Consider the following 27,876-nt stretch of genomic DNA (forward strand, 5'->3'; position numbering starts at 1 on the left):
GCATCTGATCTTGTCCCCACTCCCAATGCTGCCCACATTCCCCATAACGCTCAGTGCTCTGCCTAGCATTTCAGCCGCCTGGAGAATCCATGAATACATGTGGAAAGATGTCAGGTCTGGGCTCAAATCTCACCTCATCCACCTAATGGTTGTGAGACCTTGAGCAGTTTCCTTTATCTTTCTGAGCCTCACCGTGCTTATCTGTAAAATGGGAACACAGAGGGATGGTCTCTCAACAGGGGCCTCGCCCCTGTGTGCCCCGTGCTTGACTCAGCTCCAAACTCTCTTATCTTAAATCCAAAAAGCTCCGCCACCAAATGTTGGTTTGTAAATATGCTGCAAACTCATTTGGCCCCAGAACCTGATCTGAACTGACACAAAGCTCTTCGTAATTTTTACTTAACCCACTTGTGTGAATATTCAAGGATTCACTGCAGAAATATGTGTTTTACTGCACGTGTTACTCCAGACCCGTACTGAAGTTACTATGTAATTTGTGGGATTATCACTTCCTTTTGAGAAATCCAAACAAATTCCAAATTCTGAAGTCCCATGAGTTCTTGCTAAGGGGCTTGAACCTGTGTGTGTGAGCTGGTACTGACGACCCTCTTGGGGCACGCGAGGGCTGGGGGGCCTCTGACAGCTGTCACAGAGCCAGAAACCTCTTGTTTCCTCTCGGTTTCTTGGCAGCCCCTGTCTTTTTAGCTGCTTGGGGTTAAGTTGGGTTTTGTTTGCTCGGGGCAGAGGTTATAGCTTGGGCAGGGTGAACTCAGGTGCTTAAGCATTTCTGATTTGAATTTAAAAGGGGAAATTTTTTTCTTATGAATCATCAGAAAAAGAAATCAGAAGGAAGCGTGTGACCAAGGAGAGGAAATTAGGGTTTGCAAACTGCGTGAGTCACCCCCTTTCTGACTCCTGGGTGATCCCTTGCTCTTCGCAGTTTTCATTCATCTCTGAGACTCTCCGTTCTATAGTTTGGAAAACATACTGGAGACTGCCGTGGTTTCATTCTGGCTCCGACCCCGCCAACAACATAAATGTCTAGCCATTTTCTAGCCATCAATATAAATGTCTCTTTTTGAATCCCTGCCACACTGGTTTACTTATTATTGCTTCATCAAATGTTTCTTCTCTGCCCAGGCTCTGCTCAGAGTCCTGCTTCCTGGTCCCCACCCTGCCGATCGTCACAGCAGCTTCTGCCTGGCTTCCTGGACAGGCTTTGGTCTTTCCTTTTCCAGCCCATTCTCTGTCCCGAAGCCAGAGGCCGGCTTTCTACACCGGCTTTCTACAATGCAGCTCCCATTGTGGGCTTCAACTCCCTAGTGTATCCCCGAAAGTTCCATCTTGATAAGGTCCTGTTTGCCTCGCATTTCAGCTCTCACTGCCTCCCTGCTCAGTGCGTGGGCCCGCTCTCCAGCCCCCCAGCCTTGGTGAGGGTTGTCCCCATGCTCTCTCCCTTCCATCCGGTGCCTTCTCTCATCACCTGGCCAATTATGCTCATCCTGCAGGTAGAAGCCATCTCCTCTGTGAAGTCTTTTTACATGGCCCTTCTCGAGGCTCCCATGAACTCTGGCTCCCAGTACACTCATCACCTGCATTACAATTCCTGGTCCCGTCCCCTTCACTACACCACAAACTCAGGAGGACAAAGTCTGTGTCCCACCCATTGCTGGTACCATCTCCAGCACTCAGAACAGAAGATTGTTTTAAGCAAGACTAGGTATACTCGAGACAAAGGGGCAGGTGTGGTGAGGGGGTGACTCCTGAGGCAGGAGACAGAGGTCTTGGGTTTTCATCTACCCTGCTCCCGGCTGGCTGGCTGCCTTGGGAGTGGCTGCCATATCTTTTCCCAATAGGCTGGAAACTGTTTTCCTTGTCACCAGTGGAGTGAAATATCCCTTTCATTACAGTAGGTGTGTTTCATGTACATTTCTCCCCTGTCATTGAATCAAGTGTACATTTTCCCTATATATTTGTTTCTTGGTAGATTGCCTCTTGCCTGACTTTCCTGTTTGTGTCCTGTGTCCTTTTGTCTATCAGCATCTTGCTGTCTCTTTAATTTGACTGAAATGTTTCTGCATCGTATATATTAACTGTCTCGTAGTTGGTGCTGATATTTTCTTAGTCTGATGTCCTTTTCATTTTGGTTTTATTATGCTTCCTTCTACAGAAGATATTAATGCATATATATTTGAATCTGTCAATCTCCCTTCTGTGATTGCTTCGAGGGCTGAGGAAGTTACCCTGCTGCCGTGGATCTGATAAACATTCTGTTCTGTTTTCTGATATTTCCCTATAACATGACTTTTTATACTTAACTCTTTAATCTGTTTAGAGTACATTTTGGTGGGTGGCTTGCAGTGGGTATCTAGTTAAGTTTTCCTAAGTAGGAACAGGATAATCCTGTCATCCCAATTTTTTTTTTTTTAATAATTGGGCTTTGTCTCTTTGTTTCCAAAAGAAGAGACAAAACAGAATAGTTGTTATGAGGGTGAACCTTGGCAGAGTGAAGATTCTGGCTTTGCCACTCTCTAGCTGTGTGACCTTTGAGCAGTTGCTTAAATCGTACCATGCTTTTTCTCCTCCGTAAAGTGGGCTATCTCCCTCCTAAACTCCAGTGAAATAGTGTATGTAAAGCATGTCATGTGGTACCCAGCATATCGTTAAGTGCCCTCCTTCACCATACATTTTCATACAGAGTCGGGTCTAATTCTGCACTTTCTCTGCTGTTGCCCTTGACATCACTATCACACTCCTTCGGTTTTTGGTCTCACAGAAAGTTTTAGTCTCTGGCCAAACTAGGCACCCCTCCATTACTCTTCTTTTAGGAATATTGCTGCAAACTCTCCCCATTTTTTTTCAGTGAATGTTGATTCCTTCTGCCCACTCTTCACTGCAGCCCCCCTCAATGGTTTCTAGAACCCCCTACCACTTGTGCACGCACACCCCGGGTTTTTTTTTTTTTTCCCCTCTGCTCACTCTGTTCCCTCTACCTAACAGGTGTGCATCAACTGCTCTCACCTGGCTTATCTCCCTCTAGTGCCTTGTCACCCCCAGTGTCATCAAGTCCCGGTATCTGTATTCCCTCTGGACCCAAGCTTCCCTGGAGGTCACTTCTGTGTCCAGTCCTCCGAGTCTGGCATGTGGCTGGTACATCATAGGTACTCAGGTCGGAGATTGGGGAAGGTGAGATGCTCCCCATGACCTTAGGCTTTGATGGCAAGTGGGCTAACTCTGGCTTCTTTTGGAGGCCCAAGCTCAGAGGACCTAGCAGTGTGGTGGTCGTAACCCTCAGCATGCTGTTGCCAATAACCGTGGGCCATCTCCCAGCCCAGGCCTCAGTTTCCTCCTTGGGTTAAGGAGAAGGTCTCTGAGGCCCCTGCTTTCTCCTACCCTGGGTGGCTGCTCTACAGTGAAGATGGTGGGTATTAAGGAGGGCACGTATTGCATGGAGCACTGGGTGTTATACACAAACAATGAATCATGGAACATGACATCAAAAATGAATGATGTACTGTATGGTGACTAACATAACATAATAAAATAAAAAAAAAATAAAGTGAAGCTGAAGCAGAAGAACTCACTGGCCTGTGTTGAGCCTTGGAGTTCAGGCTATTCTCTCTCTGTTCTCTGGGGAGAAAAGGTCTGTTAGGACAGAGGTTCCTCCATAGTCCTCCTGGCCCCTGTGCTGCAGGGTCCTCAGGGAGGGCCCAGACTTGGGGCATAGGGGTTCGATTGTCAAGAACAGAGGGGTGGGGGCGGGAACCCACCTCAGTATGCCCAACACACCGGTTCCGTTCCTGTTTTCCAGGGGAGGAGTCTGAGGATCCCACAGGCGAGGTCCTTGCCTTGGCACAGGATCACACTGGGCGTGAGCGAGCTCGGGTCTGTGGGGCTTCCAGAGCTGCGCTGAGCCACTGTTCTCTCAGCTCCCAAGTCCAAAGGCTCGTTTTAAGACAGCACTTAAAAATATAGCAGCAGTGTTTACAAATATTATTTCCTGTGTTATCTGGCACTGACAGAGGGAAGTGAACGTAGTACTTTGTCTGTGTTAGGTTTTGGGGTTAGATGCCTAAATGCCAAGTTCAGGTGACCTAGAAAACCTTTCTAGGTCAAATTACTATTTCAAAAGATTTTTTTTCTTTTCTTCCTTTTTTTTTTTTTTTTAACCGTCTCACGATTGAACGCTGTCGTTGACATATTTCCCTTCCAACAATGCAAGCTCTTTGTGGCATGATTGAGGGCTTGTTTTGTAGCTCTGGGAGAAAATATCTCCCAAATCATCTGCTGCTCATTGTCTCAGGCACTCGCTCACCCCACCCCCCACCCCATGCCACAGTCCCACCCCACGCTCGCTCATGTGGCCTTTGGTTAATTGTCTTTGGCAAGGATCAGTTTTGGGACGTGTTCCCAACCGCGGAGGGTAGATAATTGTCAAGCACGAATACTGGCAGTCCGGTCAACCTGAGGCTCTAGACCGCTGACCGCAGCCGGGTTTCTGGGGAGGCGGCTGGGATTGGACAGCGCTGAGCCTCTGCAGGGTAGCAAGCCGAGGTCGCAGATGCGGGGTAGCCTAGTCGTTAGAGCGGTGACCCTGCTGGTGGACTTCTGGGTTTGAGTCCTGACTCTACCACCTACCAGCTGTGTGGCCTTGGGCAAGCCACTTCCCCTCAGTTTCCTCATCTGTAAAATGGGAGCCTGTGTAGTAGTAACTTACCTCAGGGTTGTCGAGAAGATTATATGAGCAAAAATTTACAAATCAGTTAAAGGAGTGCCTGACTTAGGCAAGCGTGGTGTAAATGTTGCACCAACTAGTTAAAATGAATAAATGATCATAGCAGTAGTGGATGCTATCATGTCACCCAGATCCCTCCTCATCTGGGACACTCATCCTGCCAGCTACTCAGTGTTGGCTGCCGTTGCCTGGCAGCTGAGCCTCTCTGGCTATTGCCTTTGGTGGAAGGAGGGGGCCTTTTCTGAGGTTATCACCCTCCCCTGGGGCAGCCTGGGTCCTGAGGCTAGAAATGCTGTGACTCCTTGTCTTAGTCTGGGACATGGCTCCAGAGCTGTCCTGTGGACAGGCTGCTGCCTCTGATGTGACTGCATCACAGCTCAACTTGTCCCTCTGCCCCTCCTGCCTCCCGCCTTTCCTGTAGTGCCCCCTGCCCCATGAACTTCCCACCTTCTCTCTCAGAGCCTGTTCCCAGGACCCTGCCCTAAAACCACGGGTAGCCACCAGATGCTGAATGGATCTTGACATCCATTTTAAAACACATTTATCTCACTTGCTTGCATTTCCAGAAGCTCACTGAGGAGCAGCCTTGGGGGTGTGCACCATCCCCATCCCCCCAACTCTGCGTCTGCACCATTTGTGCACCGTAGACCTGCCTCGGCAAAGTCCCCCTGCTCTGTAGGGTTGTGGCGGAATGTTTGAAGGGGGATTGGTGATTTCAGGACCCTCTTCTGGTGGGAAGAGGAAGGTCTAATTCTGGGACAAACAGCAAAACTTAAAACTGACCAAGCGGGGGTGCCTGGCTCAGTCAGTTAAGCGTCCAAGTCTTGGTTTTGGCTCAGGTTGTGATCTCATGGGTCGTGGGATCAAGCCCTGCGTTGGGCTCTTCACTCAGTGCAAAGTCTGCTTGAGTTTCTCTCTCCCTCTCCGTCTGCCCTCCCCCTGCTCACACTCCTGCTCTCTCTCTCTAAAAATAAATAAATAATCTAAAAAAAAAAAACCAAAACAAAACCTGACCAAACGGCTAAAGGACCCAGAGAGCCCCACCCATGCAACCCCTTCATGTACAAAAGAGGAAAGTGAGGCCCAAGGCCACACAGCGAACAAGTGCTTCTCCTTTTCCCCCCAGAGGAGATAGTGCTTTGGGGAAATAGTGGACCGTCTGGTCTTAGGAGTCAGACATGCAGCAGGCAGGTATGACATTATGGTCCAATAAATGCTTTCGTGCTGCCCCCAAGCAGAGGGGCAACCGGGCTCATCAGGGGCGTCCTGGAGAGGGCAGCATGGAGTGAGTGGGAGTTAACTGCAAAGAAAGGGAAGAGAAGCGAGGTGCGGGGGGAGGGCGGTAGTGCAGAACTGTCCAGGCCTGGATGTATGTGTGAGACCTCTTGAAAAGGCAGAGCACGAGAGGAGCCCAAGTGAGGGCCAGGAGGCCACCAAGAGAGTTGGGTTGGCTGGGGACAGGTTCTCAAATGCTTTCCAAGACTTTTCTTCATTGGGAAGGATGGAGCTTGAGGGAGAGGGTCCTGGGCAGAACCAGACAGGTGCCTTGTTTTTCCTGACCCATGCTGGCCCCTCCCTGCCAGGCCTTTGCTCAGGAAATAGTTGTGGAATAAATGATGAACAGATGAGGGAAGGGAAGATTATGCTGGAGAAAGATGGCTCCACTGCAGTGTGGGGGGTGGGTGGGAGCAGGGACAAGCTTTGAAGACACCCGCTCCTGGTGGGGGAGGGCTCATGGCTCCGAGCTGGGAATGTAGGTCCCCATCCTCCCTCCTCCCACCCCAGAGAGGCCCATTGGCGCCAGCTGAGATGAGACTGTGGGTACACTAGGGGTGCAGGTGGGACCAGCTGAGAACACACAAGCTGGCCTCTCCTGCCGCAGAAGCCCAGTGGAAGGCCATCAAAGTCTGTGCCGGATCTGATGGGGTCCTTGCCCTGCTCTTGGACAACCTCATTGGACCACACCCTGACCCACTTCCCAGCCTGCGCCCTCCATCCAGCCGCAGGCAGCGTCTGCAGCCCCCTTGGAAACATTCCCCCTCACAGCGGCCAAATGAAAATGTTTGTTGAAAACAACATGTGCATAATTAAAGCTTAATGAGCGCTTGTCTGTTTGGAATGTGCAATTAGATTTATAATCGGGGATGGGAGCGAGCTCCAAATGGCTTTAAATGGAGCTGAGAGCGAGGATAATTTTTGCCATAAATCTGCGGTAGTGCGGATGGTATGTAAGCAGCCATTGGCCTGCCAGGCAGCCGAGCTCTGCCCACTGGGCTACCATGCCCATCAGCCTCTCCTGGCAGCTGCAGCTGGCGAATGGCCTGTGTGGGACTCACCAGGGGTCTTTGAGGTGGTTCTGCTCTGGGTTGGAGTGGGAGCTCGAGTGTGTCTTCCTGTCTGTACTCCCTGAGCTGTGTGATCAGAGCTCACTATGGGGAGATGAGGGTCGGTGCTGGGTCCGGCTGCCCTGGTGTGTGGGGGCCTGGTCAACAAGGAGTCCTGCATCATCACTGTGTCCCCCCTGGGCTGGGAAGTGGCTCCACATGTTGTTCTCGGCTGCATCCCAATACCTAGAACTCAAGTAACATTTGTCCAATGAGTGCTATGCTTCTGTACCAACCTCTTGCCTTAAACAAGTTACTCCCCCTTCTGGGCCTCGGTTTCCCCATACCGATCACAGAGAATTCTTCTATTCACCTGGGACCACATCTCAACCAGTGCTGTCCAGTAGAAATAGAGTGCAAACCACATGTGTAATTTCAAGTTCTCTAGCAGCCACATTAAAAAAAGTAAACAAAACAAAACAAAACAAAACAAAAAACCAAAACAAAAACAGGTGAAATTAATTTTAATAATATATTTTAGTAAATTCATATATTCAAAATGTTATCACTTTAGCATGTAATCAATATAAATTTATTGATGAGGCATTTTATATTCTTTTGTTCTTGTTCTGAGTCTTTGATATCTGGTGTGTCTTTTGTACTTACACACATCTTAATTTGGACTAGCTGTGTTGCAGGAGCTCAGGGGCCAAATGTGGCCTATGACCACCCCACTGGACAGCATAGGTCTAGAAGGAAAATAAATGGTTGGAGCCAGTTGAAAAGGTTCTGCTTCCCCATCTGTAAAATGGGGATAATGACTCCTATCTCCCAGAGGAGACAGGTGGCTGGTAGCACTCCTCCGCGGGAGCTGTAGCGATCACTGTCTTTTTACACTCCCTCTCAATGTGTTTTATGACTAAAACAGGCAGCACCATCCACACCAACTCTTGTCAGCGGTAGGGAGGAGGGTCCTGCAGTAGCCACAACACTGGGCTTGCTCACAAGGCCTGCTCCCTGCCCCACTGGCAGGCATTGCTCCCCTTTACTGGTCGATGAGGCCCCAGGAGCAGAGTTGTGAGGTCACCTGCTCTGGTTTACAAAGCTTGGAAATGGTGGGGGTAGGAAGCCAGTATAGGCCTTCGGGGGGCCAGCAGCCTGGACTGCAGACTCAGCCCTGCCACCTCCTGGCTGTGTGGCCTTGGGCAAATCCCCTGACCTCTCTGGGCCAATCATAGGGCTGGGTTTCTCAGTGGGCAGAATAAGAATGTGCATTATGCCCCATAAAGCAGGTGCACCAATAAAGAGAAAAGCTTTTTTTGGGGGGAAATTGATATTTGATATTTAGGAACAAAGGATAAAGGTCATCATCATAGGAAAAATCTGCTCCCACTTGGACTTTTATGAAGATTTTAATTTACAAATTTTATTTCAAATTATACATGGCAGGTAGAGGCATCAAGGGTCTTTCCCATGTGTAAAAGCTCAGAGGTTTGTATGAAGGCCCACTAAGTTTCCTCTCCTATGGAAGTTATAGTGACCTAGTGACCTCTTGGGGTAGTTCTGAGGATTCGGTAATAATATAATAGCTAACAATGATTGAGTGCTTGCTGTGTGTGTACCAGGCGACATTCTAAGTACTTTCTGCATATTAACTTATTCAATCTAAATGATCGTCATACCCATTTTCCAGATGAGGAATAGTAACTTAGTTAAAACATCACACAGCTTGAAAAGCAACGCTGAGATTTGGACCTAGGGAGCCTGGCATCAGAGCCGGTGTTTGTAACCACCATACTATCATCCTTCTCTAAGTGCATCGGCGCCTGAGGCTCTGCCCCTGGCCCCCTTCCATCTGCGCAGCACCTCTCAGCCCCTCCCCCCGCCCTGGTCCTGATGCACATCTCTCTGTGACACCGCCACATAAAACCGCACTCTCGGCAGGGCCCATGGCGCAGCTGCCACATTCGCTGCCGCTAGCTTTTGAGCCGTGTTTTATCTGTGCAGAAGGAGGGTTCTCACGGCCCGTCGTGGGGGTAGGCAGGCGCGGTGTATGCTGCTTTGATTGTTTCCTCTTCAGATCTCCATGAGGTGCAGCACTCAGTGTCTACCACTGGCTGCGCTGGGGGCTGTGCATCCTTGGTCTTTGATCTGTGTCTCTGTGCAGGGGGCAGCAGGGGGAAGCAGCTTCTACAGAATGACTGTTGCTTTGGTACCAGGAGTCAAGGCCAGGGCCAGACTGGCTGGGTGGATCTGGGCAAGGTCTCCAGCCACCCTGAGCCTTGCCTTGCTCATCTCTACAGTGGGGCTGGTCCTGCAGCCTTGGCATTTCTGGGAGGGTTCCAGCGAGATGACTAGGCACGGCTCTGGAATGAGGTCTGGTATATGGTAGGTGCTCACTGGCCTGAGCTCACAACAGCCTTGAATGCCGTGTTCCCTGCTCTTGGCCTGGCCAGTTCCTGTGTGTCCTCCAGCATGGAGCTTCCAAGTGACCTTTTCAGAATGCCTCTCTTGAGAGGCCCTCCTCCTTGTGTCCACTCTCCTGCAATAACCGTATCCTACCATTGTCACATTTGTCAGAGAAGAAGCCATTATTTGACATCTGAAATGCTAAATTCATTGCTATACTTTGCAAAGCTAGTCTGTCCAAATCAGGCATGAACTGAGCTTTGTAGGGTTTGGGGGGAGCATGGAGTCCTAGGGTAGAGGGACTTTAAGAAGCAGGAGGTTCTGGGACTGGCTGAGCCCCAGAGGTGGACATGTGGCTATTGGAGTTAGACTGTTATTGATCACTTGACTTTCAGAGGCTGGGTAATGTGGAGCTGTCACTGACCACTTGGGACACGCTTCAAACAATTTTGTAGTTACTTGTTCTCATCTCAGGACTATGGCCAGAGAACTGCCTGTCTTTCTCAGATGTGGAGAATGGGAACATTTTATTCTCTGAAGCTTCTACGTAGAACTGGGGGCTCCTTGAGGGCAGGGACTATGTCATGATCATTATGCCTGTGTCAGTGCTATGTTGGGCACATGCTACACGCTCTCTAGATATTGTTCAGTAAACAACAGTTGCCCCCTCTGTAACCTCAGAACCCTTTGCTTTTATGTTTTTGTGCCTTGCGACAAGTTTTATTTATTTTAATTCACAGTGGTTGGGTGGGCATTACTTGGCACATTGTAGGTCTTTAGTACATGATATACAAGGGCATGGACTGATTTCAGTTTGCTTCTGCATATTTTAATTAGATCCTAGACCCCAGACGGAGAGTAAGGGTGAATGAGGGGAAGATGTGAGGGGTGAGGTCAAGATGAATGGGTTGACCTTGGACAGGACTGAGATATTTCACCTTTTCAGACAAAAGGGAAGGAGGGCAGGATGGGTGTCCTGTCACCTGTGTGGGGGAGGGGAGAGATTTGAAGGGATAGCTGACAGCCTCAGTGACATAGGAAACATGGTCCTGATGGAGAGGGTTGCCCCCCTGATGTGGGGGTAAGAGTTTAGCACGTAATAACAATAATAGGTTAAATCTGAGGTCACACACAAGTGGTTACTGGTAGAACCAATACTCTAATTCATGAATCCATACTGTAGCCCAGGACATCACACGACACGTAGAAGTTGAATTGAATCTAGAGCCGACTTGCGATGGAAGCTTTAAGGTTGGGCCCAAAAACACAGGTCTACAGAAGCAAGCAGGACTGCTAAGGGTACATTGCGTAGCCGGAAACAAAAGATCTGGGGAGAGTTGGATTTCAGTGGGTAGAGAAGGGGAGGGTGCTCCAGGCTGATGATGGGACAATGTGTGTAAAGGCAGGGGCGCTGGAGGTTCCTGCAACCTTGACGGATGCCGTGGGAGCTGAGGCTCAGGGCCAGTTGTCATGGAGGGTCCTGGATGCCAAGGCTGGTGATGTGGTGTCACTGCAGGGTTTTGATCGAGCACTCACTGAAGTAATCACTAGTGATAGCCAGGGTGGAGGGTGGATTAGGGGGAGTGGGAGCTGAGCACAAAGCCTCTGTGGGTGTTTGGATTAGGGGGATGTAGGAGCGACAGCGCCCAGAGTCATCCTGGAGGTACTGCCTGTGTCCTGTGTAGAAGGTGACATCTTCTCTCCTGATGGTGGACCCCTGGAGAAAGAGCAGGTCCACGCACATGTCATGAGTTCAGTGTGGGGTGTGTGGAATCGGAGATGCTCATGGACCAGATGTCCAGGGAGAAACTATACATTGGAATCTGGATGTAACTTGGTTGCAGATGAACATTTGAGAGTCCGTGGTATGTTGTAACCCTAAGAAGCCATGGTATTGTCCAGGGGAAGTGTGAATAGAGCTAGAAGGAATTATCAGATATAGTTATCCACCGACCTATCTATCCCACTCACCCACACAGCCACTCCATCAACCCAGGCATCCCACCATCTGTTTATCTCACCCACCATTCCGATCATCTTCTCATCCACCTGTCTCTCCATTCTCCCCGACCATCCCATCCATCCATCCATCCTACCCACCCACCCATGCCACCTCTAAATCTGCTGTCCAGTCACTGAGTCATCTGTTGATCTACCTACTGGCCCATCTCTCCCATTCGTTTCTCCAAACCACTTATCTTCCCCACCCCCCTACTTATCATCCATCCATCCATCCATCCATCCATCCATCCATCCATCCATCCATCCCACCCATCCATCCTACCCACCATCCATCCACTCATTTTACCCAGTACAACTATTTCCTTCTGTATTCACTATGTCAGCCACCAGCCACATGTGACTGTTGAACACTTGAAGTGTGGCTAAGTCTAAACTGAGATGTGATGTAATGTAAAATACACACCATATTTCAAAGACAGTACCAAAAGGAAAAAAAAAACCCAAAAACCTTAAACCATCTCATTCACAGCTTTTCTGTTTGATTACCTGTTGTAATCATAATATGCTAAAAATGTTGGGTTAAATAAAATGTCATTAAAATTAATTTCACCTGTTTGTATTTGCTTTTTAAACTGTGGCCACTAGAAAATTTAAAATGACATCTGTAGCTTGCATTGGTGACCTGCATTATACTTCCATTAGACTGTGCCGATCTATACATCTATCATCCATCCATCATCCATCCATCCATCCATCAATCATCCATCCGTCCATCCATCCATTTATCCACCCATTCATCCATCCATCCACCCATCTGTCTCATCCTCCACTCCCTCCCTCGTCCTGTCCACTCATCCATCCAGTTATCGCATTTGTCCGTCCCACAGATATTTAATTTACACTTGTTATGAATCAATGACTCTGAGGGTTGTAGGAATGAGGAAACCGAGGCATAGAGCAGCTAAGTACTTGTTCACAGTGGTGCTGATGGAGCTGGCATCGTCCGATTCTAAGATCACGGCTCTCACCTTTCACGTTGGCTGCCTATTTGCTAAGTTTCCTTAAAGATAAAAATGGGATCTAGGTTGGGAGGGCTGTTGGAATAGGGGCCCAGGAGCCCCTCTTGCCAAGGGGACCACACGACTTGGGGGAGAGACAGACCTTTCAGAAGCCTCTGGAGCCGGGTCCCTGGTGGCCGTCATGAAAGGGTTATCCCCACACATTCGATATTTGCAAAAATGTGGGTTCTTTCAGATTCCAAAACTCATTTCCATGACAAAACTCTTGGGAAGAGAAGATGAAGGTCTGGCTCTTGCAGAACAATCTTCCAGCTGTAATGAGGACTGAAGATGGCAATGGGAAAAGGAATTATAATTAGAATATGAAATGGGGGAAAATTAATCTATTCCAGTCAGTGGTAAGAGGCTGTTCTCCTGGCATTTCACGGAAATTCTTAGGCCATTGTTTCCCCTGCATTTTATGCCCCCCCCCCCCGATTTTAAAGCATACAGAAGGTTGTGTGGTGTGAAAAAAATATTTTTGGCCGAGGAACTGATACACTGTGAAACATGCACGGAGTTTAAGCTCCTGTGTAGGTCTGTGCACACTCATGCCATCCATGTTCGTGGGCACGTTTAAGTGAGTTCCGTTTCTGTAGCTGCAGATGAGGGTGAGCCCTTCCCTTCTGTGTGTGCATGCTATGGGCATCGTGTACCAGTCACATGAAGGGTCTATGACATGTGCACACTCAGGCTTGGGCTATGGACCCCTTTGTGTTGGCCTGTGTTCCCCATGGGTGTGAGCTGTGCGTGACTAAGTGCTGTATGGTCCCCCACTGGTTTGTGGTGTGTGTGTAGTCACCAGGCTTGGGCACACTGCATCTGTCTATGCATTTGTGTTCACATACACACCCAGCGTTCGCTGTGTGGTGGGTACAGATATGGGCATTTGTGGTCTTGGTTGTGCACACAGAGGAGCAGGGGGCCCTGCTTTGCTCTGTGATTTCTCCCCTTGGCTTACAAGTTCTTTCCCCCAGAGAGCAATCTCCCTAAAAGGGCTGAGGAGGTGAGCTCCAGGCCTTAGGACCCTGGGGGCCAAGCCAGGAAACGCCTTGGACCCTCAGGGTCACCCTGTCTCCTTCCTCCCCCTCTGCAAGGGCTCTGATATGGTGGAACTCTGAGCAGAAGTAGGGCAGAGAACAGACACCCCACCACCACCACCACCACCACTGGGTTCATGGCTGCTCAGTAGCCAGGTCCCAAACCCAGTGTGTTCCCAGGGCACTGTGCAAGGCACCTGGGAGTAACCAATCAGAGGCTGACCCAGGCCTGGCCTTGGGAACCTCTGCCAACTTCTCAGGTCCTCCTCGAAAGCAAGAAGTAAGCTTTACTTTGGTATGTGGCATCTTTTCTTGGTTGAATAAATGAGTGGATGAATGAGCCCAGTAGAGGCAGGCCCTGGTGACCTCATGTGGTCCCCCTGGCAGACCCCCTTGTGTCTCCCACCATACACACATCAAAATCCAGGGTTTTCTTTTCTCATATCCCCAGAGCCATCCCCCACTGATCACTGCAGATAATGCCTCCCTCCCTGAACCACTAACACGTATTTACCAAACACCTATTATGTGCCAGCCCCAGGCTGGTTCTATAGTGGGGTGCAGCAAGGCCTTGATCCGCACCCTTAAGGAGCTTCTGGCCTAGTGGGAGAGACCAAACCAAAGAAGCAGGCAGCCCACTCTGAAGCCCAGCCTGTCTAAGTGTGCAGTTTTGGGCAGCTGCTAATCCTCTCAACCTGTTTCCTTGGTTTTCAACGGGGAAAATAATACCTGCTTTGTTGGGTTGTTTTGAAGATGAAATGAGATCTTTTATGGCAAGTGTTTTGCTCAGTGCCAGGTATATTCATCCATTCACCAGATGTTTGTTGAGTACCTGCTGCGTGCGGTGGGGAGAGCAGACCGGGGTCTTTCCTTTTGCGGTGGTTCCATTCTAGCCAGCAGTTAATAAATGGGCTGTAACATGGAGTTTTGGGGAACATCTTTCCATCTGCTCCTTTGATACATGTTCCTGTGTTTTTAACCTATGCCATACTGTCTGATTACTACTGCCTTATAAAATGTTTCAGATACCTGGCTAAACTAAGTCCTCCTCCATTTCTAGTCATTCTTTCTTACAGAACATATAAATTATGTGTGGTTTTTTAAAAAGGTTTTACTTTTATCTAAGTAATAAATGGCCACGGTGATACATCAAATAGTACCCAGGAGTTTTTGTTGAAAGCTCCCCACCCTGTCCCATTCCTAATCTCATTTCTGATGCCAGCCTGTTCCAAGTGCTGGGGGGGGGTGGTTGGAGATGATCAGGACACAGTTCTAGCCTCCATGTTGCTCCCACTCTGGAGCAGAAGACAGATGTGGATGTAAGAAGGACAGCCAGAGGAGGCGAGAGCATGGCAGGCCTCCTGGAGGAGGTGATTTCTGAGCAGGGCCTTGAAGCATGAGCTCCAGGCACAGTGTGGTAGATGGATTCCTGCATTGGGAGCCAGTTCCCAGACTCTAGGCATGGTTTGACCTTTTCTTTTGTTAATCCAACAGTCACTGAAGGACTCTGCCCATCCCTGTGCTGGCAAGGCATTTGGGTATAGCCATTAATCCTACTGCCTTGATGGGAAGACTGGCCTAATAAAAGACAATGTGAATGGTGTCATGCTTGTTTCATTCCTTCATTCATTCAACCAACAAGCAATTATTGATTATCTGCTTTGTGCCAAGCACTATTCTAGGTGTTTGGGAGGCAGATAGACTAAGACCCCTGACCTCCAGGAACCTCCATTTTGACAGGGGAGGTCCATTATAAGCAGCGAACATGGTAAAATAAGTAAATGCTCTAGAATGCTAGAAGGTAGAAGGGTCTACGGAACAAAGAACAAGGTAGAGCAGGGCAAGGGAATCAGGAAGGGTGGCGGGGGTCGGCCCACAGAGGTAGCAGGCTGGCATCTGAGTCTCTCTGCGTGAAGAGGGTCTGGATGCACTGACATCTTGTGCATGATCGTGGGAGGGTGCTTGGCAATGCCCACCAAAATTACAGACGCACACACGTCTGGACCCAGCGATTATACAGACTAATCCTCCAGATAAACTCACACCCAGGCGATATGATGGATGTACAGAAATATTCATGAGAGCAGTGCTGGTATAGGGAAAGACTAGAAACAGCTCAATAGCCCGTGAGCTCAACTAGTTAAATATATCTGTTACATCCATACCGTGGAATACCAGGTACTGGAAGACAGAATTATGTTCTGATATAAAATACTTCCCAGGACGTGTTGCTAGGAGAAAAATGAGGTGCAAAACAGGGTGTATAGGATGTTGTCATTTATGTGAAAGAAACGACTATAAAATGTGTATATGTGGACCATCTCTGAAAGGATGTAAAGGAAGCCGTTAGACTCAGTGGTAGCCTCTGGATGGCGGGGAGGTGGGGCGGGAAGAATTTTCACTCTGTTGCTTTTTGTGCTTTGGAAATTTTGAACCATGTGAATATAACCTAATAAAAAAATTACATTTTCAATTAAAATAAAATGGCCAGCTGCCATTGGGGCCCCACCCAGATCCCTTTACTAGCCTCTGCAGCCACCTTCCATCTGCTAGGAGCACTGGCTGCACATGGCTCACGGCTGGCACAATTCCCTGGGGGAACTGTCCCTGGCCAAATGGGGGCCACCCTGCTCAGAAGGTTATGCCTCCCCTTGTCTCCTAAGGGCAGCCCCCAGACAGTGACTGACTGAACTCCATGGGGCGATTCATGCCCCACGGCTCCTCATGGGATCGGGCTGCAGCAGGTCTCCAGTTGAGATCACATCTTTGCTTAGCTACTTCCACTGCCCTGTCCTGCTTCCCTCCCTCCCTCCCTTATGGATTTTGCTAAAGAGCACTTCTCAAAAATCACATGCATTTGAATCCTGGTCTCAGGCTGTGCATTTAGAGAACCTGATCCAAGACACCTTTCTCAAGGGAAGAGAACTTACTGAAAATGAGCTAAGTGCCCTACGTGTTTTGGTGCAATACCCCACAGAGAGGTATGACCACTGTCATTATCCTCATGCAACAGATGAGGAACCTCAGAGGTTCAAACACCAGCTTAAGAATACGCATCATGGAAAAAAGCCAGCGCCCCAAAGCCCACACTTCTCCCATGACACCTGCTTCCTACTGCAGGGAGATCTTCCTGCATCCAGACTTGGCAGTTTATTAAAACACAGGATTGTAGTTTCTGGGCATGGTTTCTATCACAGCCCTCACTGCCTGTGGCCAGAGGTGGCCTAAGGGGCAAATGGGAGGGGGCCAAGCTTCTTAGGATGGTAAGACCTGGGGGGCATGTCTGGGCAGGTGTCATGATCCCAGGGCTCTGAAGATCTCAGCCTCCTTCCATCTGTGAAATTCTATCTCTAGCTGATAGTCCGATGTTCTTTTGGCCAAGAGAGATATTTGCATACCTCCAGGGATAGGGAGCTCAGTATCTGACAAGGACCATCTGCCACATCTATAGACAAGGCATAAAGGGCAGAAAGGTTTTCCTCTCTTCATCCTGTGATTAATGATGCTAATTCAAGCCCATGGGGGCCACAGAACAGGGGCTGCTCTTTTCACCCTAGAGGGAGTCCTGCTAAAATGGGATTTGGGCATCTTGGGCTCAAACTTTGCTTCTCCAGGCCCCACAGACCTTTCCCCTCAGTGTGTTCAGTCTCCTGACCTCCTCGGGCATCTCCTGGGGCCTTCTTGAAAACAACTTACTCAGACCCACTTCTCTCTCTTTCTCTGTTCTAGTTTGATGGTGACAGTGTCTACGTGGGGATGAGTGACGGGAACCCAGAGCTGCTATCAACCAGCCAGGTGGGTGCTCTGTCCTCCCTGTGGGGCGTTCCGCCTGGGGCTGGCTGGAGCTGAGCTGCTGCGAGGTGGGGCTGGGATGGTGCAGAGCAGTGGGGCATGACCCACTACTATCCTCTCTCACAAGGATCAAGAATATCAAGTATCCCCTTAAAAGTGACAATCCAACTGGGACCACAGTGTTTTCTGTAAATCACCTACCTGGCTATGGTCGGCTTAAAATGGGCACCACTGAAAACTTGGTAGAACTCCAAATGTGTTGCCCACATTTCCTATGCACAGAGGAGAAATTTTCAGCAGTAGTAAGTAAAGATGTCACATGCTCCCTGGTACTCTCTGCCTCTTGCCCCCACATAGCTCCTGTGGGATCTGCACTGGCACAGAGGCACACGCACGCATGCAAAGGCATGCAGACTTCTCCTGCCCACCTAGAGTTGTCTAGTACCACTGGGGAGGATTGCGAATGTGGCATACAGGGAAGAGAGGAGAGGCTTCCCGTGCGGTCCTCCCTGGGAAGGAGACTGAGTCAACCCTGAGCAAAGCTATCCCAGTCCCCAGCCTTCTGGGAGTCCCAGATGCCAGCTAGAATCTGAATTTCCACTGAGAGCCTGGTCTCCATAAGTTAAGCGTTCTTTCAGCCAGGAGCATCCTCACTGCAGGCTGGGATGCTGGGGAGGGTCCTCACTGCAGGCTGGGATGCTGGGGAGGTCCTCATGCAGGCTGGGATGCTGGGGAGGGTCCTCACAGTAGGCTGTGGTAACCTGGAGGAAGGTTCCTTAAGGCAGGGTGGCAGCGGCTCAGGGTACAGAGGAACTTGGGGAGCTGGAGGGCAAGCCCGTCCCTGGAGCTGACCTCCATCCTCTGTGCAGTCATGATGGTTGTGGCAGTCTAAGTTGGGTGGCTGGGCCCATATTTTCCAGCTGGGGACTCAAAACCCTATTAATTCACAAACACTTATGTGCCCTTTTATGTGACAAATCCAGGGGCAGACATAGATGAGTGAGGCGTGGGCCTGTGGCCCCCTTAGGGCGCAGCGCCAGTGAGGGAAGATCCTGTACTCAGTGCGGTGTGTGAGCTCCACTGCAGGGCACTGCACCCCCCACCCCTGCCATTGCAGGGGTGCTTGTGCTGGGGCCACCATGCCATCCACGCCCCTTCACTGGCCTGTGACCACGTGAGCATCATGATGCTGCCGCAAAGCTGCCTTTAGATGGCACTGGCTCGTGCCAGCCTGAAAGACACTCTGGTGGGCAAGGCTCCAGGTCCTGGAAATGCTCGTTTTGGAAGAGACCACTGAAGTCATTTAATTGCTCATAATCAGCTTGGACATGTGGTTGTCTCAGAAGACCGGAGCTTCCTCCCGAGCATCTCATCGAAGCCCTTTCACAGTGTTTAAAGCGCATTTTGTTAGTGTGCCGAGCCTGGCTCTCAGAACCGTGGCCAGTGGAGTCGCTGTGGCTCAAACCCTGATGGAGAGCGTGGCCACCATACTCCCATGAGAAGGGAGGGTGGGGCTGGTGGGGCTCCGCGTCTGCCCCAGGCTGGGACAGGGGAGCACAGTCCTTTGCGGGGCAAATAAGCGTCCCCACAGGCTGTTCACAGCAGCGCCCTCACCTGCCCGCCCAGCACATCGTCACGGTTGCAGAGCCTTTTCCTCAGTGGCTATTTCAGCTCATCTTCACCAGTCTTGAGAAGTAGGAGGTTGCCAATAATCCCATTTTATAGATGAGGAAACCAAGGCTGGAAGATGTTGAGTGGCTCATTCAGGGAGGAGACAGCTGGGGCTCAGAACTCCACACATTACTTTGCTCTGTTCCCACCTCCAGCCTGCCGCCGACGTGCTTCAGCTAAGTGTCCCTTTGTCACAGAGGTGTTGGTGACTCTGAAATCCAGATTAGGTCCCCTCCCCTTGATTCTCTCTCATGACACCATGTCCTTTTAAATTCGTGGCATCTGTCACTGTTTGGGTTCACCTGCTCATCTGTGTGACAACTTCCTTAGCATCTGATTTCCACACTAGCCTGTGACTTCCGTGAGAGCACGATCTGGTCCCTCATTCACTTTTGTGTCCCCCAGTGTGTTACAAAGCCTGGCATGTGAAAGGCACTCAGGACTAAGACTTGTGTAATGGGTCGTGTGGCCCCTTCTCTTCTCTGGACTTCAATATCCCTGGCAGTGAAATGAGGCAGTTGGATTTCCCCGGGTCCCTTCAAGTCTCTTGTGCTGTCGCTCAGAGAGTTTCCATAACTTAGTACTTACTTTATAAAGAAAACATCAGGATTCCCTGCAGTTGACTAAACACCTGGTCGCATGAGCCAACCTTGATGGAAACAGATTTAGCAATTACAATCTAGACTTCTTTCAGGGTACCAGTTGGCTTTTTGCTGCATAAGAAGTATGTCAAGGAGCATCTGGGTGGATCAGGCGGTTGGGCACTGGACTCTTGATTTGGGCTCAGGTCATGATCTCAGGGTCGTGGGATTGAGCCCCACATCAGGCTCTGCGCTCATGATGGAGTCTGCTTGAGATTCTCTCTCTCTCTCTCCCCCTGTCCCTCCCCCACCTCCCCATTCACCCTCTCTCTCTCTAAAACAAACAAACAAACAAATAAATAAAATCTTAAAAAAAAAAGAACCAAGCAAGTCAAAACTTAGTGTCTTAAAACAACGAATAGTTACATAGTTCATAATTCCATGGGTTGGCGGTTTTGTTGGGTTCAGCTGGGTGTCTCTTCTGGTCATGGCTAGGAGCCATGTAAGTGGCAGCTGTAAGCTGCCAGGTCAGCTGTGAGCTGGTTGGTATGGGGACTTGCTTCTCTTCCAGACAGTCTCTTTTTTTTTTTTTTTTTAAAGATTTTATTTATTTATTCGACAGAGATAGAGACAGCCAGCGAGAGAGGGAACACAGCAGAGGGAGTAGGAGAGGAAGAAGCAGGCTCATAGCAGAGGAGCCTGACGTGGGGCTCGATCCCACAACGCCGGGATCACGCCCTGAGCCGAAGGCAGACGCTTAACCGCTGTGCCACCCAGGCGCCCCTTCCAGACAGTCTCTTGTCCCCCGACAGGCTAGCCCGAGGTTGTTAACATGGTGAGAAAAGGGTTCCCAGAGCAGCAAGAGCAGAAGCTGCAAGACCTGTTGAGGTCTAGACTTAGAACTGGCACATGAGTACTTCCAGCACGTTCTATCACTCAAAGCAAGTCAGAGAGCCAGTCTGGATTCAACGAATGGGGAAGTAGACCCCACCTGTTGATGTGAGGAGCTGCAAAGTATTGTGGTCTTTTAACAAACCCACAGGAACGTGGGATGTTGTTCATACTGATTTTACTGAAGAATAACAGACTCGTCCAGCACATGCAGCCCCCAGTGGCTTGGTGGGGCTCCAGGATCCCTAATTCTTAATGTTTTCTTCCAGTCTTTTCCCTGAAGTGCTTACCTGAACCCCCCCTCCCCGTCCCCACCCCATACACATATGCATATGAATGCCCTGTCAAGATGGGCTGCCCCACCAACTTCAGGGATTGTATTGTCCCAGGTCCTGGGGGGCTGACATAAACATCTGGGCAAAATGATGGTCTCCTCGCCAACAGAGGATTCAGAAATACAAACACTCTGTATGTGTGTGTTTTTAAGTAGGCTCCTTGGCCAGCGCGGAGCCCAATGTAGGGCTTGAACTTAGGACCCTGAGATCAAGGCCTGAGCTGAAATCAAGAATCAGACGCTTAACTGAGCCACCCAGGCGTCCCCAGAGTACAAACAGTCTGAAAGGCATAAAATGCATTTTATAAATACAGTTGAATATGAGACTCACCCATTGAACAACTGTTTACTGGGCACCTATTATGTGCAAAGCTCTCGATGTAAGCAGGAAGCCATTTCTGGAAGATGTTTGCTTCCAGAACACAGAATTTCATCATATTAAAAACCTGCTCTTTAATGTAACCTCCTCCTGAAACACCATCTTCTTTATTTAGAAACTTCAGTGGAGACACAGGTTCCTATGGGATATACACCAGCCAACTGCGCCCCCTGTTACAAACTTTCAAACCAGCTCTTGTGGGCTTGCAGTTTCTTTTGCAAGTGCATGCTTTATTGTTTGGTTTTTACAAGTTTCCACAAAATTCCCACCTGGCTGCCTTAGCTTTCACACGGTATCCCCTTTCCCCCTCCCTGGATCTTGTGATTATTTTGTACCAGACTCCTGTGGGTGGTCTGAGACCGAAATGCAGTGTTAGGCATGGCTTCTGGCCCATCAGCAGCTTCTGAGAGGGGAGGGCCTTGCAGAGATAAGCTCTTCCCCCCGTTGAGAACAGACCCTGGCCAGGAGTTACAAGGATAATATTTCGTGGTTGTGGACCCGGGGAAGAGTCTCCTTCTTGCTGGGATAAGACTGAGGAGGAAAGGAACGAGGGAGGCTGTGGGCTCAGCAGACTTGGATTCAAATCCAGCTCGGGCACATCCTAGCCAGATGCCCTCTATAACCCTGTGCAAGTTGTGTCAGCTTTCTGTCCAATAGGACTAGTAATGTCTGTGGTGCAGAATATTTTAAGTACCTGAGGTGAGTGGTGTGGATTCCTGTCACCAGGCCAGGGCACCCATCCTCCAGCTGTTGTGAGTGCTGCCTGCTAACTATTCAGAGCTGCCCCTTCCCTGGAGAATTGGCCTCTGTCTGCCAAATGAGAACCATGAATGGGGAGGGGTGTGGGGGATGGTCTAGAAGGCCAGGTGGGTGTCTTGTCTCAAGCGGGGAGCAATTCTGCAAATCTTCACGGAGCTCCAGCTGACGTGGCATCCCTGCTCAGCTCCTTCCTGTCCTGTTGCCCTCCCTTCCCTTCCGAGGCACTTATCAAGAGGAATGTCAGTGTCACAGGAATCCCCATCTCAGGCTCTACTTGAAGAGAATCTAACCTAAGATACTGTATAAACTACCAGCATTCCGTAAAACTAGCTGGGACTTATTTCCATGTTTTTCTTATCATAAATAATGCTTTGGTTACACAGATGACTCTCTGGTCACCTCTCATGCTCATTTATAGCTCTGTGCCTTTGTATGCATTGTTTTTTCTGATAGGAATCCCCTAGCCATTTTCACCCAACAAATCCCTATTTGTCCCTTCGGGAGCACTGCACATGTCACCTCCTCAGTCTACCCTTCCTGGCTGTAGGTAGAATGTTCCACTCTCATAGCTGTAAATATGACTTCTGCTGAAGATTTCTGACTTTGTCCTAAGAATTATTGAAAGGGTGTGTGTGGTGGTGGGGGCGGGGGAGGGAGAGGACTGGCATATCACTACTTCCAGCACATTCTATTAGTCGAAACAAGTCACTGGGCTTTGTTAGTGAGAAAGAGATTGAGATTGGATAACATGATCAAAGAGTACAGTTTTAAAAGCTCTCAATGGCAAGAGTAGATACAGACAGACCACACAGGAGGGTTAAGTGAAGGATGGCGTTGTCCTCTATTGTGGTAGAGACAGAGGAGATGGAAAGGAGTTAATGGGTACGAGATATGCTTTGAAAATAAAGTTTGGTAGGCCTTGATAATGGATGGATCTAGGGCGAGAGAGAAATGAACGAGTAAAGAATGACTCCCAGGCTTCCAGCATAACCCATTCTCGAGCATGGTGGTATCATTTTTCTGAGTTGGGGAAGGCCTGGGGAAGTGCAGGTTTGGCAAGGTCAGACTTGGACAAGTTACATTTGAGATGCTCATTCAAGTGGAGGTGTCCAAGTAGGGAGATAGTTGTACAAGACTGGAAGTCACTGGGAAAGTCACCTTGGAAGTCCTTAGCCCGTGCTGTTAAAGCCCCGTGAGGAGGAAATTTACAAAGCCACAGAGAGAGAAGATTGAGAAGAAGACCAAGGAGTCTTAAATGTTGAGGTCCAGTATTTGAAAGCAAAGTGTAGGAGAAGACCATGAAATAGGTTGAGAAGCAGTGACCAGAGAGGTAGGAGGAGAACATGGAGTCTTAGATGGAGGTAGGCGATCTGGGGAGAAATTATGTTGGGTCCATAGCTTCTTCCCTTTGATAAATCAAAGATATATATGTACTCATGGGAACCATAAAGGCACCAGAAAAAAACTTTAAGGTATATTTTACAGCTTTAGAGTGGGAAAGATATTTCTATGACTCAAAGTCTTAGAAGAAAGACTTAAAAATTTGACCACAAATAAAAAGAAAAACAACTTTTGTATGGCTAAAACAGCATAAGTAAGCCAAAAGACAAATAAAAAATTGGGCCACATTATTTTCAACTCACAATATAGTCAAAGGATTAATCTCCCAAATACATAAAGAGTTCCCAGAAATCAATTCAAAACCCTGGTAGAAAAACAGGTGGGAGATATGAACCAAGAGTTTCCAGTATAGGAAATGCAAATGGATCTTAAGTTTGTGAAGAGATGCTAAAATCAGTTCCTGAAAGAAACAAAACTACATTTTTCACCTCTTAGATTGACAAAAATGCAAAGGTTTGATGATAGACTCTGTTGGAACCCTGTGGGGAAACAGGCACTTTTGTAGTTGCTTGAAGGCAGAGTAAATTGGTGTAAACCCTATAGAGAGCGAATTGGCAACATCTATCATAATTACGAATGCATTGACCTTTAACCCAGCAGTTTCCCTTTTGGAAACATATCCTACAGATATATTTGCTCGCATGAGAAATGATGTCTTCAGGATTACTCATTTTGTTATTGGCATAATGGCAAAGGATTGGCAACAACCCAAATCTGCTACAATATGGGACTAGTTAAATAAATTAGGTACATTTATCAAGTGGAATACTGTGTGGCTATAAAGAAAGCATGAAGAAACTGGAGAGATATAGAAGTTCTTTAGATACATTGTTTATTGAAAAACACAGGGTGGTTAACAAGTAAGTATAGTATGTTACCATCTGTGAAAAAAGGTAGTGAGTGTTTCTTTCTAGGTGCTTGTATTTGATTAAAGCAACTCTCAAGGGTATGTGGGAACTAAACAGTGGCTTTGTTTGTTGTGTGTGTGCACATATGTGCCTGTGCATGTTTATATGTGTGTTCGTGTATGTGCATATGTGTGGGGGTGTGTGTATGTGTGTTATGGAAACTGGCCAGAAAGACAGGGAGGGAAAAGAGACTTTTCGTTGTACCTTTTTATATTTTAGGGGTTTTAGGCCTTAGAGATTTATTATTAACTTCAAAAAGTTGAATAAAATGTGCACAAGAAGGAGACGGTCAGATGCTCTGAGGGATTCGTTGGGATAAGAGTTGAAATGTGTCCAATAGTTTTAAGAAAAAGAAAGTCATCCTGGATCTCAGAAAAAGCAGCTTTGATGGACTTGGTGCAGGTCCTGGGGCGGATTGAGAGGGAAGCGTGCGGTAAGGATGTAACCAGGGAGTGTAGACAACTTGTGTCTTGTGTGTGAAGTCTGGCTGCACAGGACAAGGGCCAGGCCGTAGCTCAATGAGATGAGGACTCCAAAGGAGGGATTTTTTTTAGATGAGAGAGTCTTTAGGGTGTTTAGTTGTCATTGGAAGCATCCAGGAGAGAGGGTAAAGCATGGGGTTCAGAAGAGGAAAGCGTTAATTGATGGTTTACATTTTGAGAGGGGCTGGGTCCTGCCCAGAGGTGGAAGCTCTGCCTTAGCCAGGAGTGGGGACAAAGGGGGAAAGGAGTGAATCACTGTAGATTGTTCCTCAGGAGCAGAGGGCATCTGCACCTGAAAGCATCTGTCTTCCCCGAGAGGTTGGTGGGTGGGTCACCTGCTGAGTCAGGGCACCAGAGGTCTGAGGGGGTGGAGAAGGTCTGGGGTATTTGTGTGGCCTGTGGGAGACTGAGCTCTTGGTACAGGTGCTATGGGGGCAGACAGTTGAATCCAGGGTGAGGATTTGCACAGGTGTACCAGAAGGACACTCAAGCTTTTTTGGGCAAAAGAGACTGAATTCAAAAAGTTGAATTCATCTGAAATGAAGAACCAGGGAAAGCTAAGCTGGGTAAGGAGAGAAGAGAGGGGGACCAGGCTCTGAGAGTCCCTAGGTGGGGTGCTGGGCAGTGAGGACATCTTAGTCATGAGTGGGAAGTGGGTGGTGATTCTGCGAGAAGGAGCCGTGAGCATGGGATCCTGGGTGCATCTGGGGAGTGGGCAGCTGACACTGAGTGCTGCAGAGCCCAGCATCAGCACGGTGGCTGAGCTGTAGGGACCCAGAATGATGCTGAGGTGGGGTGGATGGGAAGCCAGAGCCCAGAGCCGAAGGCTGGGAACACGGAGGGGTAGGGGGACAAGCAGGAGGTGTGTGGGCAGCATGCAGGGCCGCATGCTGATGGAGCTGAGTATGGTGCAGTGGGATTTGTAGGAAAGACGGACAGTGGTCCAGGTGGGGCAGCGGAGAAGCAGGAGGATGTCAAGCCTGCCTTCCAACCTGAAATACGTAAACAGTGGGGAATGAGCAGCTCATCCACAGAGGAGACAGAAAGGGAATGGAAGGCGTGTTCCAAGGAGCTCTGGGGAAATGGAATTTTTTTCTTCTTAGAGTAGGAATCCCAGTGGGACTAAGGGCTATTTGCAAGGGAAAAGGTTCAGGGGGCTCACATTTGAGGTGCTCCTTGGGGAACCCTAGGGCCTCCAGATCGTGGTCAGCACCACCAACTATGAGCATTGCTGGCCGTGAGCAGGATCCTGTGTGGGCCCTGCCTGCGCACTGCTCCTTTTGCGTCCCTTGCTAATGGAGCAGCAGAATGTGAGCTGGACTGGAGTGATCTCATAAAGGCCAAGATTCCCATACTACACTATGAGGCCCCGCAGTGCCTCACACCACACCGGGCACACATAGGTGTGCAAGGACTTGCAGTTGAGCAGATTCTTGCCGTGGGGTCTGCACACCACTGTGAATGACCTTCCTTCATAGATCCTCAGGGATGCCTGGTCCATTTTTCTTACCATTGGATCAGGCATAGTCCTAGGCTGTGTGGATGGTATAACCAGGAACCCAGAAGGCCAGAGCTGGTCAGAGTCACACCTGCACTTCCTGGGCACTGTCCTCGTGCCTTAAGGGTGCAGCCTTCTTCCAGCAAGGGACCGTGTAGGATGCCCGGAGTAGGGAAAAGCCCAGAGCTCCGAGTTCCAGGTTCTGTCTGCTCTATTTCCTTCACCTGGGTTGGTATCTATCCCAGCCTATTCCTCATGTGAATTAGGAGGGGAGATGGTCTGTTGAGTTTTCCCAGCCCAAATACTGATGATGCTGATGATAGTGAACGTCCACAGTGCACTTCCCGGGGCTCAGGCACTGGAACTTAATGTTTCCCATGAACTCTATCAGGTAAGTCCTGCTGCTGTCCCATCTTACAGACGAGAAAACCGCAGAGCAGAGAGACAGAGAGGGGGTTGAGTCGTTATGAAACAAACAAACGATACACTGGGAAATGCATGGGGAGGCAGGAGGCCCTCCTGTCCTTGCTGCAATCTAAGATTCTGGGCTTAGTAACTCTGGCCTCAGAGTCTGTGTACATCGTAAAGGGCAGGGACGACACGGCTTTTATTGCTTTAATTAAAACCTGGGTGAAGAGCTCGCGATTCATATTAAAATGAAATTGTGTTTCGCTGGCCGTGGTGCCGAGAAGGGAATGGCAGTGATTACTGCTAAGATTACAAACAATCAAAGAGAAAAGGCCTTTTGCAAGCATTTCCTATTAAAGCCACAAACATCACACTTTAAAAATAATTATGGTTGTGTTATCCGAACATGATTCATGAATTCTGAATAAATATGAGGGGGCCTTGAAGGAAACTGTTTCAAGACCATAGATTTTGTTCAAATCTGATGAAATTTAATATCATTTCGCAGCTGGAGAATAAAATGCAAGGAGGGAAAAAAACCCCATCCTATGTGCATGGAGAGAATTGAGTATATGTCAGACGGGACTAATGAGCTTTCCCTCATCAGTCCTACACACGTGCTTAGAAAAATGGACGAGCCTCTCTTGTTTTCATTGAGAGAAAACTGCTGAGAAGGAGCTGGTACTTACACCTCACAGATCTTCATTTTGCATTCCAGCAGCTAAAAATATATTCACTTTAAAGCTCTACGTTCCTGGCTGTGAGATGATTAAATGTTCAAGGGTGCAAGCATGGAGGCCTTAGGGGATGGATTTGGGGGTGGGGGATCTGGGTCTGTGTTTACTCAACCTTCCCTGTAGTAAAGATCTTTTCCATACAATGCGGTGAATGTTTACAGCATATAGTTTTGTTTCCTTCCAACTATTATGGGAGAAATTGAATCCCTGGAAACGATCCCTCTCTCTAAATGGGATGGAAACAATGAAGATGATGCAGGAAGTTTATGGGTCGGGGGAGGGAACAGCAGTGGGTTGGAAATGTCATTGCAAGGATTTTCTTTAAAACAGCTCCCCTCTCCCACTTTCAGCCACTTTGAACTCAACATCTCCGGCGGGGCCTGGGTCTTTGCTGCGGAATGTGGGAGAGCCGTCTGCTCTAACACATTTGTTCACTGCTACATGAAAGCTAGCATCAAGAAGTAGAAATGAAGCCAGATGTGGGACCTTTCCAGAATGTGCTGGGTC

At 48.8% G+C, this 27,876-nt stretch overlaps 1 protein-coding gene across 5 annotated transcripts in view; it reads left to right on the forward strand.

Annotated features, from left to right (window-relative positions):
* The window catches only part of TOX2 (TOX high mobility group box family member 2), a 128,701-nt gene that overhangs the window by 33,767 nt on the left and 67,058 nt on the right, over positions 1-27,876 (forward strand). For all 5 annotated transcript variants that reach the window (XM_040638338.1, XM_040638340.1, XM_040638335.1 and 2 more), the window contains exon 2: positions 17,258-17,323. In XM_040638338.1, the coding sequence (XP_040494272.1) occupies positions 17,258-17,323 (66 nt within the window). The remainder of the gene's footprint in view (positions 1-17,257; positions 17,324-27,876) is intronic.

Source organism: Ursus maritimus, unplaced genomic scaffold (genome assembly GCF_017311325.1).
Source record: "Ursus maritimus isolate PB19 unplaced genomic scaffold, ASM1731132v1 scaffold_22, whole genome shotgun sequence".
Taxonomy (NCBI): Eukaryota; Metazoa; Chordata; class Mammalia; order Carnivora; family Ursidae; genus Ursus; species Ursus maritimus.